At 42.1% G+C, this 15,585-nt stretch overlaps 1 protein-coding gene across 6 annotated transcripts in view; it reads left to right on the top strand.

Annotated features, from left to right (window-relative positions):
* GNPAT (glyceronephosphate O-acyltransferase) overlaps positions 1-15,585 on the top strand; it is a 48,265-nt gene that overhangs the window by 8,762 nt on the left and 23,918 nt on the right. For 4 of the 6 annotated variants that reach the window (XM_061624448.1, XM_061624446.1, XM_061624451.1 and 1 more), the window contains exons 2-7: positions 350-541; positions 4,081-4,257; positions 8,780-8,909; positions 10,156-10,283; positions 10,606-10,681; positions 11,278-11,429. In XM_061624448.1, the coding sequence (XP_061480432.1) occupies positions 350-541; positions 4,081-4,257; positions 8,780-8,909; positions 10,156-10,283; positions 10,606-10,681; positions 11,278-11,429 (855 nt within the window). Of the gene's footprint in view, positions 1-349; positions 542-3,163; positions 3,273-4,080; positions 4,258-8,779; positions 8,910-10,155; positions 10,284-10,605; positions 10,682-11,277; positions 11,430-15,585 lie in introns of those variants that run through there. The other 2 variants (XM_061624447.1, XM_061624452.1) reach the window with 2 other exon arrangements.

Genomic DNA, 15,585 nt, shown 5'->3' with positions numbered 1-15,585 from the left:
ACTAGCTATATTTGAATGCCTAGCTTTATGAGTGAAGGAAGTAAGACGTGGTGGAATCAGCAAGGTTATTTTTTTCTTGTAAAACCCAGTTTTTATGCTTCGTGGCTCATTTGTGTAGGCTGAACTGTTATAAAATGAAAGCAAATATTACAGAAGTGTTACATGACAGCAGAGAGAAATCTTCTCTGACAAGCCTAAGAAAGCTATCAAGGCTGCAGTCCCATATTCAGTTACTAGGGAGTAAGTCCTATTGGACTTAATTAGGACTCAACTTCAGAGTAGATGTGCATGGGATAGCACAGCAAGTGGCTTAAGTTACTGTCTAATTCTTCATTCATTATCTTCCCAGCAGAAAAACCTCACATCAAAGAAAAAAGATGACTTTGAAGATATCTTGGAGGAGAGGAGGCAGTCCAGTGACCTCAGATATGCAATGAAATGCTTCACTCCTGTTGTTTATAAAGAACTTTCTCCCTGTAAGCCAAATGCCATTAAAACTATTGTTCTGCAATCTGAACAAGTTCACTATGTCATCAGGCAGGTGGGTCATACTTTGATCTTTCTTTGGAAATTAATGTATTTGTTGTCACAATATTTTGAGTACCAGCCTTGTTTGCAGCCAAATGTAAAATTGCCAAATGTAATTGGTACTTTCTACCAATGAGGCTATTCCTTTTTTTCCCCCAGGGTCAAAATTTGTTTCCCTTGTAAAAGAAATTCCTTATATTAAATAATAATCCATGATGTTTCCAATGCCCTGCTCACTTGGAGGGGGTCTTTCCAGCTGAGAGAGATGTATTGGATCTGCTTTTGCATGATTATTGTAATTCATCTGAGCTTTGAAATTGACTGTTTCAGCGATTTATAACTTCATCAGTTGAATATAATTGCCATGTCTGGATCACTTGTTGTGGTGTAAACTTGTCAGTCCCAATGATACATAAATTCACACAATTCCTTCTCTTTAGTAAAATTATTTTGAGCCTAGTTAAGGAAAAAGATATTCTTCTCTTTACCATGTCCCATTTGCTAACCAGGTTCTTGTTATGTGGGAGGACTGCCTGAGCCCTTCTATCCCAGTTGGATCACTGAAATAATCTGGGGGAGCGCTGTTAGTTGTCCCCCATGTTAAAGAGGCCCAACTGGACTCAAATAGAAGTCAAGCATTTAGTGTTGATGGTCCCATGCTATAGAGTACTCTTCCAGCAGAGATTTGGCAGGCATCCTTGCTGTCAACTTTCAGGCATCTTTTGAAGACCTTTTTATGCCGACGGGACCATTCAGTTTAAATTTTCTTAAGGTTAGCCAGTCATTTTAATGATTATTTTGTATTGTATTTGTGATATTTTATTTAGTGTATTTGTATAACTGTTCTACACAGCCTTGATATTTTACAAGAGATGGTAGCACTGGGATTCTTTTATAAATAAATAGGTATGTTGCTCTTAGAAAACCAGTTAACAAAAAGAGCTTTGGTCATGTTGGCCTTGCTGTTCAGGACAACATTTTGTAGTTAAAAGTAATTTATTCTTTTAATATGGTGTGAGAGGCAGCCTTGGTTCTGCATGCTGTTGGGGGGAGAAAACAGGATTTATAATCGATTATCAGGAGGCTGAAAGGGTAATTTGAAGATGACTGCCAAGAAAGGGCCAGCAGGCAGGCTTGAGTTTAGGGCTAGTGGTGGAAAATGGCTTTGTTATTGTTGATTTATTATCGTTGTGAACAACTAGCTCCTAAAACTATGTTGCAGGGGAGTGCATATGCACTGTGTTTAAATTGTCCAGAATTACTTCTTGAAACACTTTGCTGTGGTCATCTTGGGCTTGACAAAATAATATCCTACAAAATAGGCTGCAGTTCTAGTTCATGTTCATCTTGTCCAAAAAGGAACTAGTTCAAGTTTGTCCTTTTATCAAATGAACTAGTTCAGTTCATCCAAGAAAAATTTTAAGTTCATAAAAAGTCCATTCTTGTCCATTTCCCCCCCAGCACTGAGAATGTTATAGGCTGCTGTGCTGAAGTATAACATCCAAAAGTAAATCAGGTGCCACACCAATAATAAGATATCTGACAGATAAAATGTCAACAGGTGAAGCTTTACCTGTAATCGTATTTTCATATTACAAAAAGCTTACCCTGTTTAATTTGTAGGAACAAAAGGGAACAGGCACCAAACAAAGACAAAAAGGAGAGGCAAGCTCTGGTGCCGAGTAAAATTTATTGTAGTGCTCTACGCATTTCGGAAATACTTTCCTTCCTCAGGAGCTAAAAACATCTAAACAAACTCAAATTAATGTCGTGGAGACAACACCATGGTCTTAAACATAGCAGAGTACTTTTAGAGACCACATTCTGTATAAATCACTTAAAAAACATTTTTTTAAAATTTCATTATGATATATCCCTGATCATAAATATCAGACTGGCATCTTATAAAACCATACTATATGGCTCAAATTGAACAAAATCTTGTAATAGCCATTACAAAGCAGCTTAAACATAAAACTCTTTAGTCTCCTGAGAAAAACACAAAGACATTGCCCTGTACTGACCTGTGGAGCTACATCTCCTTAGCTCTGTCAAAGCAATGCGAATTCTTTATCCAAGCCCCACACTGAATACAAACCAAACTTAAAGGCTGCTAGTATCCATACTAGTATATAAATCAGCTCAGCTGCACTATCACTGCATTTGTGAATTTTACTGATCCAGCTGGTACTTACAGTGACTAACTAGCATATACAGTTGTTACAGAGAGTAAATCAAGTTTCATATAGAACCCTTGTTTCTTATTTTATTTAAGCTCAGAAAAATCCAGATCCTCATTTAACCCTAGAGGTCCCAGACTTTTCAGAGAAATGATCCAGAATAACTCTCTAGTTACATTTTGTTCAATTTGAGCCATATAGTATGGTTTTATAAGATGCCAGTCTGATATTTATGATCAGGGATATATCATAATGAAATTTTAAAAAAATGTTTTTTAAGTGATTTATACAGAATGTGGTCTCTAAAAGTACTCTGCTATGTTTAAGACCATGGTGTTGTCTCCACGACATTAATTTGAGTTTGTTTGGATGTTTTTAGCTCCTGAGGAAGGAAAGTATTTCTGAAACGCGTAGAACACTACAAAACCAGAGCTTGCCCCTCCTTTTTGTCCCTGTTTAATTTGTGCCAGACACACAGCTGTTAAAGGCACAAGGCATCATTTGCTTTGTTCCTGTACTTCTCACTGCAAACTGCTCTTGTTGGAAGAGAGTGAGGGGATACAGGTAATGTCTCACATTCTTTCCTTCTGATTGCTTAGCAACAGTGATTAAGTGACTAAACATCCTTGGCAACAGCAATTCCTCTGTATCTTCCCAATAAGCCTTACAATGTTGTTTCCATGTTTTTCTTTCTAACTTTCTTTATAGATGTTCAGTTGACTTTTTAAAAAATGAAAGCAACAGTCTGGGCTTCCTGCTCGGGGGAGGGGAGGGAATGAATATGAAGATAATCTAGAAATTGTTCAGTGTTTACTATCAAATGAACTTAATTCAGCTTTAGTTCACCTGAGAATTATGAGAACTACTTCAGGTGCAGTTCAGAGATTTTTTGAACTAGTTCAGTAAAGTTTGTTCAGCTAGTTCATTCCAAGCACTGGCACTTACCCAGAGCTTGGAAAAGTTACTTTTTTGAACTACAACTCCCATCAGCCCAATCCAGTGGCCATGATGGCTGGGGCTGATGGGAGTTGTAGTTCAAAAAAAATAACTTTTCCAAGCTCTGCACTTACCCATATGTAGTTTCAGTGAAATTGGGAGGCAACCCTACCTAATATAGTAACTACGGTTTATAAAACTTATTGCCTCACAAAAACATTTACTGCCCATACAATCCTGTGTTACTGATTTGTGGACTAAAAAAGTTCTCTCTCTTTCCCCCACCTCCAACTTGTGCAAAACTGCCCTCTTGTTTGCCTCAAGACAATTCTTACTTGCCACATACAGAATGATTATAGGCCACTGTGTGCCAAAAAAATCTTCAAAATGTCTGAGACCTGACTTTATTCATTACTTCTGTTCATCGTTTGCATAGCTTTCCAAAGAGACGGGTGAATCACCTGACATTATACAAGAAGCAGCAGCAGATATTTTGGATGAGATGGGGCACAGCATGCATATGGGAACTGTACGTTTTTTTGCTTACACACTAAGCAAAATATTTAAATGCCTTTTCAAGAGCATTTCTGTGAATGAAGATGGCATGCAGAAAGTAAGTATGTGCATGAAGGTTTACAGAAACAACTCAAACTCTACTAACACAATCAGAGTTCATTTGTATTGCCATTTGTATTGTAGTGGTTAAGGTGTTGGACTACGACCTGGGAGACCACGGTTCGAATCTCCACATAGCCGTGAAGCTCACTGGGTGACCTTGGGCCAGTCACTGCCTCTCAGCCTCATGAAAACACTATTCATAGGGTCGCCATAAGTCGGAATCCACTTGAAGGCAGTACATTTACATTTTTTGCTGATTGTGGTAATTGCATGATAGTGTGGTGGTCTGAAATGCTGGCTGTCCCTGAGATGACCTTTTCAGAACCTTTGGGTTGTAGCCATATTCAGATAATTATCATGTTTATCACTGGGCAGTTGAAAGCAATTGTAGATAAGAACATAAGAAGAGCCCTGCTGAATCAGACCAGAGGCTCATCTAGTCCAGCATCTTGTTCTCATAGTAGCCAACCAGATGCCTGTGGTAAGCCCACAAGAGGACATGAGCACAACAGCAAGCTTTCCATTTGTGGTTCTCAGCAACTGGTATTCAGACGATACTGCCTCCAACACTGGAGGTGGTACATCAGCATCATGGCTAGGAGCCATGATCTTCGTGTTAGGATATTGAAACAAATGACTGGAAAAAAGTTTTTTTGTTGTAGATGTAAGGGGAAAAATGGAAAAGAAGCTTCTATATTCATTAGTTTTTTATATGCAATTATCAACTGGCGTTAATGTGTACAAATTTATATGCTGATATTAATGTAGGATTGGAGTAAACAGCAAAATAACACTACAAGTTATTTTTAAAAATTGTTTATCCCTGCAGGCTTTTGTATGTGTGTCATCATTTTTATGCAATCCCAAGCACACTTTCTTAGAAATTATATTGAAATCTGTGAGAGTAGGGCTAGTGTCCTAAGCAGTTAGGTGGAGGAAGCTTGTGTGAGCTAAGCTTTGCTGATGCAAGAATCTTCGACCCGATTTCATTAATACAACAGCTGAATACAGTCCAATATCATTAAAATAGTTATGTAAAACTTCTAATGTCTGACTTGCTGTGTTTCAGCCATCATAAAAGGAGTTGTTGGCAAAAACATAACTCAACAAATATTTCCAACAGTTGCTAAATTTCTGATTGATTAGGATTTCAGCATTTTGCTACTACTTGAGGAAGCACAATATTTTTCAAGTCAGAACGATCTGTGTTTTTCTTCCAATGGACATCTTCTACAGACATTATTTTATTGTTTGTGTATATGGGAGCCTAGAATTGATACTGCCATACTTACAGGGCACAAATCAACTCCTTTTATTTAATCGAAGATCCTCTGATGGTTCTGCCTATTTGGTAAGGTTCATGTATTGCAGTTATTGCAAAGCTGGCTTTTGTACGTAGATTCCAGAAACATGAGTCTTATTAAGCAACTTGTGGGTGTTGAGTTCCAGTATTTGGTTTATGTCATAAACAGTTGAAACCTCTGTCACTTTGTGTAGAAATATGTCCTGATTCTTAAATATTAAGTCTGAAATAATTTTAGTTGGGCTTACCAAAATCAGACATCCTCAAAGTAGTGTTTCCCCAATACATCATGAGGTACGTGGCTGAAACTAGTGCTAATTTTGTGTGGAAATGTTCTAACATAAACTGCGTTATTTATCTTACAGTGCCTTGCAAAAGTAACCAGACCCCTAACCGATGCTCTCATATTACTGAATTACAAGTGGTGCATTGTAATTTCATTCTGTATGATATTTTATTTTGAAACACTGAAACTCTAAATCAATTATTGTAAGGGGACATTGGTTTTATGTTGAGAAGTGTTTGTAAGAAACATAAAAAACTGAAACACATTGCCTGCATAAGTATTCAAACCCCCCCCACATTAATATTTGGTAGAGCCATCTTTCGCTGCAATAACAGATTTAAGTCTTTTGGGGTAGGTATGTACCAGCTTTGCACACAGTGTTGGAGAGATTTTGGCCCATTCTTCTTGGCAGATTCGCTCCAGGTCGTTCAGGTTGGTTGGACATCGCTTGTGGACCGCAATTTTCAGAGTGCCACAGATTCTCAATGGGATTGAGATCAGGACTTTGACTGAGCCACTGTAGGACATTCATCTTTTTGTTCCTGAGCCACTTCAGTGTTGCTTTGGCCTTGTGCTTGGGATCATTGTCCTGCTGAAAAGTGAATGTCTTCCCAAGCTTCATTTTTAGTGGACTGAAGCAGGTTAGCTTGCCATATTTCCCTGTATTTTGCTCCATCCATTCTTCCTTCAATTTTAACAAGATGCTCAGTCCCTGCTGATGAGAAGCGTCCCCACAGCATGATGCTGCCACCACCATACTTCACTGTAGGGATGGTGTGTCTTGAGACATGGGCAGTGTTAGGTTTGCGCCACACATAACACTTTGAGTTTTGGCCAGAAAGCTCTATCTTGGTCTCCTGTAACCACAAAACCTTTTCTCACATTGCAGCTGGGGCACTCGCATGCTTTCTGGCAAACTCCAGATGTGCTTTCAGATGGTACTTTTTGAGTAACGGCTTCTTTCTTGCCATCCTCCCATACAGGCCAGTGTTGTACAAAGCTCTTGATATGGTTGACTGGTGCACCATTACTCCACTCCCAGCCACTGAACTCTGTAGCTCCTTCCAAGTGATTGTTGGCCTATCTGTGGCTTCTCTAACAAGTCTCCTTGTTTGAGCGCTGAGTTTTGAGGGACAGCCTTTTCTTGGCAGTGCTTGGGTGGTGTGATGCAGCTTCCACTTCCTGATTATTGATCCAACTGTGCTCACTGGGATATCCAAACACTTGGATATTATTTTGTACCCTTTATCTATGCATTTGTATTACATTGTCTCTCACTTCTGTAGAATGCTCTTTGGTCTTCATTTTCCTTCAGATCCACAGCCTGACCAATGATCCCTCAATAGTGGTTTTATCCTGACAATGTGACAGCAACTTTAATGATTCACAGGTAGAGGCCAATGGTAAGGTAATTGTGTCCTTGATAGGGCAATTTTTCATCTGTGTAATCAGGAAGCTTCCACAGCACAGGGGTTGAATACTTATGCGAGCAACATGTTTCTGTTTTTTATGTTTCTTACAAATGTTTCCCAACATAAACCCAATGTCACCTTACAATAATTGATTTTGAGTTTGTGTTTCAAAATAAAATATCATACAGAATGAAATTACAATGTACCATTTATAAATCAGTAATATGAGAGCATTGCTCCGGGGTCTGATTACTTTTGCAAGGCACTGTATGCCTGATGTTATTTTAGGGGGACAGCTAGCTTTTTCACATAAAAGGCTCTTTTGCTTACTTCCATAAGTTATCTATTGAAATTGATCTCTGTTCCTGTCTGTATCTTTTTTCCATATCCTCGCTGCGCTCAGAATAAGCTAGATTCCAGCTCCACCTGGGCAAATAGTTCTTTCCTACATTTATGCTGGTCTTTAACAAAAGGAGCTAAATGATCATGAGTGTCCATTTTCCATCTAACCACTTCCAAGCTTATTGAAATAATCATAATAGATGAACCTTGCTCAGAAATGGGTGCAAATAAGGTTATCTTTTTAATTGGAACCAGTTCTTGGAAGTGTTGCAATGATGAATAAAGTAAGCACTTCCTCCCTCTCTGTTTTTTAAGCTTATGGAAATATATCCTTGGAAACTATCTGATTACAGACTCTTTAAAAATGTATGGACATAATGTGTTTTTCAAGAAAAGCAAAGGTGAAATCAGTTTTTGAAAGGAATGAAAAGGCTTAGAAAGCCTCATTGGGTATAGCAGAAAAGGACATATAAAGAAATGTGGGCTGGTTTTCAATCACAAGGTGAGCATAAGGGTGTTTATGTGGAAAACTGAGTGGGAGGAGTCCCCTAAAATGATGTCAGGCTTTATGTGTAAAGCCTGACATAATTTTGGTTTCAGCCAAAATGGCTAGAAAGATAATCTGTCTTAATTAGTACTGCTGTTGAAATAAAAGAGACAATGTTGCTTCTATATATAGTGCAGTTTATTGTGGTGAATGTGAATTAATTTTACAAGTGCTTTGAGGAATCCATGAAGCAGACCAGCTTTGAGACTATTCGATTATGGAAGAATTTTGTGGCAAGGTAATGATAGCCCTATTGAGGCTAAGGTGTAATTGGAAGTCTGAGAACAGAGTTCTGATCTAAATTCAGAACTCTTTTCTCAGCCACTGAGGCTGCAATCCAATACATGTCTACTCAGGAGTAAGCTCCATTGGACTCAATGGTACTTACTCCCAGGTAAGTGTGTACTGGATTGCAGCCTACACTTCTGAGATACTACACTCAATACAATTAAAAGTGCATTTCTGTACAAAGTTGATGTCTTAGTATATCATTACAGTTATCTTCTGTGAGGAAAAATCTGAAATTGTTGCAAAGTATATTGCAGTCATATGCTGAAATTAAAGAAAAAGACAACTGAAAGGCCATCTTGAACTTCAAATGATAAATGACATTTTGTTCTTTGTTAGTTACAACAAGCAATACAAGAACATCCAGTTGTTCTGTTGCCCAGTCATCGCAGCTACATAGATTTTCTGTTGCTGTCTTACGTGCTCTACACCTATGACTTGACTTTGCCTGTCATTGCTGCAGGAATAGGTAAGTGTTTCCTTTTTAACAAATCACTCTTTAAAAAAATATCCAGAATTTTGTATTGGCATAAGGTGGATTGGCCAACATGGGCTTGGGGCAGATTGCTATAAATAAGACTTAAACACTTCCTTGTATATGTACGTCGTCTTAGTGTGCTTGCAACACCACACATGGATTTGTACAGCAAAGAGCTGCAGAAGGTCTGACCACAAATTTCACAGAGAACTGATGAATGCAGGACTTTCTTGATCTCACAGTAGGAAGAATTACCTGTCTTGAGGAAATTGTAGTGGATTTTGTTCTTCAAACCTACAAATAAGATCACCAATGTGAGATCACCCATTCTGATCTTCAAGATGGTTCTCTTTCACAAGTAGGAACCTTAATAAATGTTAGGCATTATTATAATGATTAAAAAGTAAGATGCATTTATTGATATAACTCATCACAGGCTTGTATACATTGGCACAACCAATAGAAAGCTGGGGTAGAATACCAAGGCTTCCGCATAGTGGACCTCTTAGTATTTTTCTTATTATTTATTAGATTTGTTAGTCACGTGTTACCTGAAGCTCTCCAAGCAACTTGCACTGCTAAAAACACCAATAAATATATTACCGTAATACAGGGGGGGAAATAAACAACCCTGTAACAGCCACATGCAGCTTTGTCAGCACACTAATAACAAACAATATCAATTTAGTCTATTACCTAGTGCTGAAAAGATAGCAAAGAAGGCCCCAGGTGGACCTTGCTGGGGAGTATATTCCACAGATGAGGAGCCACAATTGAAAAGGCCCACTCCTTTGAGCCTTCCTCAGTGGAGATGTCTGGAGAAGGGCCTCAATAACCTTTGAACAAGGACTTTGCAAAGATATAGGTGTGAAATGTAATGTTTAAGTTAAAATATTTTGGATGTTTTGTGCAGAAAATGTTTAATAAAAATAAAGTATAAGAAATTAGAGTAAGAAATAAAACTTTAGATGCAAACTCTTTAGATGCAGTCATTGGTAACGTCCATTGATTTCAGTGTGTCTGTTCTGAATATGACTTAGTTGGTTATCACTCTGTGTGCAGTATAATTCACTGCCATTCATGCTCTAAATTTTTTTTTCTCAGTTTGTTTCTGATACGCTTCCCACACAGGAAGTTTCCCAAATCTGTGCTTGTTTTTCATGCTACTTTCTTAAATGAACTAGCACTTGAGAAACATTGATTGACTTTGCTATGCTGTATTCTGTACCTTTGCTAGATTTCCTGGGAATGAAAATAGTTGGTGAACTGCTACGAAAATCAGGTGCCTTTTTTATGCGACGTACATTTGGTGGGAACAGACTCTACTGGGCTGTGTTTGCTGAATATGTAAAAACTCTGTTAAAGGTATATAACTTTAAATTTTTCTGTAATTTAATGTTGAGTTTTAAGACTTGCTCAGGGTATCAACTGATATGTGTAATATAATATACATAAATGTCTTATAGATGAGAGCAGTGTCATTAATCTTTTTGCATTTGATTCATCTAAATGCTTCCTTTATTTTTGGTGGGTGTTATGTGTTGTGGTTCTTGCTGTATGACCGAAGTAGCTGCTCCTTAAAAATGTTCTCTACAAAAATATCACCACTTACATTATTTACTTTGAAATAAAATATTTCCCTTATTTTTGCTAACTTGATTTTTTAAATCTTTTTTATGTCCTAAAGAATGGGTATGCCCCCATTGAGTTTTATCTTGAGGGGACGAGAAGCCGTACTGCTAAGACTTTGACTCCAAAGTTTGGTATGTTGGTCAGAAAATGACAGCTTTTGTAGAATTAGATTATTTATGCTAGATCAGAAGTGAGTGATGTATTCAGCACTAAAGCACATGCTAGAAATATATCATGTCCTATAAAAACAAGTAGACAGCTGGTATAGCACAGTGGGGAGGAGTGGCTGGGAGTCCAGAGTCTGTGAGTTCAAATCCCCACTCGTGTCTCCTGGGTGTAAAGGGCCAGCTAAAGATCACCCCCACAGTGAGTGGCTCAGGGGTTATGTGCCCTGCCACCTGTGCAGCCGTGGGCAAGCTGCATAGTCCCAAGGAGCCCAGTTGCCCCCCAGCTGGCAGTTGAGGACAAGGAAGGGGTGGCTTGTGCAGCTGTGGCAAGCTGAGCAGGCCCTCGCCAGCTGGGTACGACTAGCCTCAGAGGGAGGCAATGGTAAACCCCCTCTGAATACCGCTTACCATGAAAACCCTATTCATAGGGTAGCCATAAGTCAGGATCAACTTGAAGGCAGTCCATTTCCATTTTGATAAAAACAAGTAATTTTGCTTTAATTCTTACATGAAGTCAATGAATTCATTTGGATAAAAATTATAGAATTTTCTTATTACAGGTCTCCTCAATATTGTGATGGATCCTTTCCTTAAAAGGGAGGTATTTGACATTTACCTTGTCCCAATCAGTATCAGCTACGAGAGGGTATTGGAAGAATCTCTTTATGCACACGAACTCTTAGGAGTCCCTAAACCAAAAGAATCTACGTCGGTAAGGACGCAGGTTCAAATTTTTGTAGTCCAATGGGGGGAATGTTGGGCATTTATTCTGGATTCAAACCTTCCTTGACCATAAATTTTGCTCTGGCTTTGTTTGGTCACAATGCTAAACGATGGTTGAACATTACAAGAATTAGTTGCAGTAAGCATTGGGCTATAGTGTTACTTTCTCCTCCTCTGATGTAGCTGCAGGGAGGAATTTGAAAGCTTTTGCTTCTGTTTTAGAATTAAACTTATCCAGACGTAGACAAACTGTGCTTAAGTATAATTGGACAGTTGCCTGCTTTGGATGGGGTCATACTCCCTCTGAAAGAGCAGGTTTGTAGTCTTGGGGTGCTCCTGGATCCATCTTTGTCGCTAGAGGCCCAGATGACCTCAGTGGCTAGGAGTGCCTTTTACGAGCTTCGGCTGGTGAGACAGCTGCTGCCGTTTCTGGATCGGGATAGCCTGACCACTGTTCTCCATGCCCTGGTAGCCTCCAGGCTGGATTACTGTAATGCGCTCTATGTGGGGCTGCCTTTGAGGTTGGTCCATAAGTTGCCACTGGTGCAAAATGCAGCTGCGAGACTGCTCACTGGGGCAGGGTATTGCCAACATGATCCAGTGCCTGCAAGGGAAGAGGACCATCACCGCCCAGGGAGGGAGAGCCATCTGCCTGCTTTGCTGCTGCTGCTTGGTCAACATCTCTGCTCTCTCCTTCTTGGGCTCCTGCTCTGCACGTGGGCACCTTGCAGGACCAGGCTCCAGGTACTCAGCCAGCTGTGCCTGATACTGTTCCACCTGTCCCTTCTCTGGACGGGATATATAGGCCGGCTGGCTGAGGGGGCTTCGGAGATCCAGTGCCTGCAAGGGAAGAGGACCATCACCGCCCAGGGAGGGAGAGCCATCTGCCTGCTTTGCTGCTGCTGCTTGGCCAACATCTCTGCTCTCTCCTTCTTGGGCTCCTGCTCTGCACGTGGGCACCTTGCAGGACCAGGCTCCAGGTACTCAGCCAGCTGTGCCTGATACTGTTCCACCTGTCCCTTCTCTGGACGGGATATATAGGCCGGCTGGCTGAGGGGGCTTCGGAGATCCAGTGCCTGCAAGGGAAGAGGACCATCACCGCCCAGGGAGGGAGAGCCATCTGCCTGCTTTGCTGCTGCTGCTTGGCCAACATCTCTGCTCTCTCCTTCTTGGGCTCCTGCTCTGCACGTGGGCACCTCGCAGGACCAGGCTCCAGGTGGCGCTTTTCCCGGGAAGAACGGTTTGAGAGCTGCGTTGGTGCACATGGAGCACGGGACTGTGGTTGTTGTGTAGACCTGAATGGAATGAGTGGATGTTTGTATGACTGTATGTTGTGAGTGTGTGTGTATTTTTATTTTATTTTATTTTTATTTTATTATGTGCCTGGGCGGGAGGATAGGGTATTGGGAGGGGGGACCAGAGGGGCCCCCTGTTAGCGTAGTGACGGGTAATGGGAGGTATGGCGTTGTGAGGAGGACATGCCGGTTGAGGGGAACTCGGCACAGACAATTGGTGGCTGTACCGTGTTCCGGTCCTCCCCACATCCACAGGATTGCTGGTAGTTCTATCAGCCAACTCTCGGATCTCCAGTTGCTGCTTCTTAATGCCAGATCGGTAAATAATAAAGCTTCCCTCATCCATGATTTAATTGTGGATGAGGCGGCCGATCTGGCGTTTATTACTGAGACATGGGTGAGCGATCTGGGAGGCATTAATCTCTCCCAGCTGTGCCCACCTGGGTACTCGGTTCAGCATCTGGGTAGATCCGAGGGTCGGGGAGGGGGAATCGCTGTGGTCTATAGAAGTTCCATCCCTCTCATTAGGCACCCTATCCAGGTAGCTAATGGTCTGGAGTGTCTCCATATTACGTTGGGCCAGCGAGACAGACTGGGAATACTGTTGGTGTACCATCCACCCTGCTGCCCAACAGCCTCCCTAACTTAGCTGACGGAGGTGGTCTCGGGTTTGGTGTTGCGATCCCCCAAATTTATGGTATTGGGGGATCTCAACATTCATGCCGAGACCGCTTTGTCTGGGGCGGCTCAGGACTTCATGGCCTCCATGACAGCCATGGGGCTGTCTCAATTTGTTACTGGCCCTACGCATATTTCGGGGCACACTCTAGACTTAATTTTTGCTACTGGAGCAGGGGATGGTGATCTGGGAGTGAGGGATTTTACATCTATTCCTCTGTCATGGACAGATCATCGCCTATTGAGGTGTAGGCTCACAATGTTTTCTCCCCTCTGCAAGGGTGGAGGACCTATTAAGATAGTCCGCCCCCGGAGACTAATGAATCCTGAAGGTTTTCAGAAGGCTCTGGGGAGTTTTCCGGCTGATAAAACTGACGCTCCTGTTGAAACCCTGGTCAATCTGTGGAATACGGAAATGACCCGGGCAGTTGACACGATCGCCCCAGTGCGCCCTCTCCTCTGCAGAGCTCAATTGGCTCCGTGGTTTACCCCGGAGCTAAGAGTGATGAAGCAAGAAAGGAGACGGCTTGAGTACAAATGGAGACGAACTCCCGACGGCTGTGGTCTTGCACCTGTGAAGATCTCTACCAAGCTCTATGTGAAGGCGGTGAGGGCAGCGAAGAAGCAGTACTTTGCTGCCTCCATTCAGTCATCTTCTAACCGCCCAGCGGAACTTTATAAGGTTGTTCGGGGACTTTTACACTCTGGTCCTCAGAACGCAATAATACCATCAATAGCCCGCTGTAATGAGTTTGCGAGACACTTCCAAGATAAGATCGCAAACATCCGCTGGGACCTTGACTCCAATATTGTAGCAGTTGAGCCTAATGAGGTGTCCGGAGCACAGTCCTGTCCTGTTTTATTGGATGAATTTCAGTTGGTTCAGCTCGAGGACGTGGACAAGGTGCTTGGACAGGTGCGGGCGACCACTTCTGCTCTGGATCCTTGCCCCTCATGGCTAATAAAAGCTAGCAGGAACGGAACAGCCGGATGGGTCAAGGAGGTGATCAATGCCTCTTTACGAGAGGGAGTGGTACCACCCTGCCTGAAACAGGCGGTGGTGAGACCGCTCCTAAAGAAAACCTCCTTGGACCCTGAAAATCTTGACAACTATAGACCGGTAGCAAATGTTCCGTTCCTGGGCAAGGTTTTAGAGCGTGTGGTCGCTCACCAGCTCCAGGCTCTCTTGGATGAAACTGATTATCTGGATCCATGTCAATCGGGCTTTCGGCCGGGGTTTGGTACAGAAACAGCCTTGGTCGCCCTGTATGATGACCTCTGTCGGGAGAAAGACAGAGGGAGTGTAACTCTGTTGGTTCTCCTTGATCTCTCAGCGGCTTTTGATACCATCGACCATGGTATCCTTCTGGGACGTCTTGCGGACTTAGGAGTTGGAGGCACTGCTTGGCGGTGGCTGTGCTCCTACCTCAAGAATCGTCTCCAGAAGCTGGTGCTTGGGGAGCATTACTCGAGTCCCTGGATACTCCAATATGGGGCCCCACAGGGTTCAGTTCTGTCCCCCATGCTCTTTAATATCTATATGAAGCCACTGGGCGAGGTCATTAGGAGATTTGGAGTGCGTTTCCAGCAATATGCTGATGATACGCAGCTCTGCTTCTCCTTTTCATCTTCTTCAGGTGAGGCTGTTAATGTACTAAACCACTGCCTGGCCGCGATAATGGACTGGATGAGAGCTAATAAACTGAGACTCAATCCTGACAAGACTGAGATGCTGTTGGTGGGGGGGCTCTCTGCCCAGATGGTTGATGTCCGACCTGCCCTAGATGGGGTTACACTCCCCCTAAAGGAGCAGGTCCGTAGTTTGGGGGTCTTATTAGATCCGCTCCTGTCACTGGAGGCTCAAGTAGCCTCGGTGGCACGGAATGCGTTCTACCAGCTTTGGCTGGTAGCCCAACTACGACCCTATCTGGATAGGGAGAACCTTGCCACAGTTATCCATGCTCTGGTAACCTCTAGATTGGACTACTGTAATGCACTCTACGTAGGGTTACCTCTGAAGACGGTTCGGAAACTTCAGCTGGTGCAGAATGCTGCGGCCAGAGTTCTTACTGGGACAAAAAAAATTGATCATATAACACCTGTCCTGGCCCAGCTGCACTGGCTACCAATATGTTTCCGGGCCAGATTCAAAGTGTTGGTTCTTACCTATAA

This window comes from Rhineura floridana, chromosome 4, assembly GCF_030035675.1.
Source record: "Rhineura floridana isolate rRhiFlo1 chromosome 4, rRhiFlo1.hap2, whole genome shotgun sequence".
NCBI lineage: Eukaryota > Metazoa > Chordata > Lepidosauria > Squamata > Rhineuridae > Rhineura > Rhineura floridana.
This window is presented reverse-complemented; position numbering and strand designations above follow the sequence as displayed.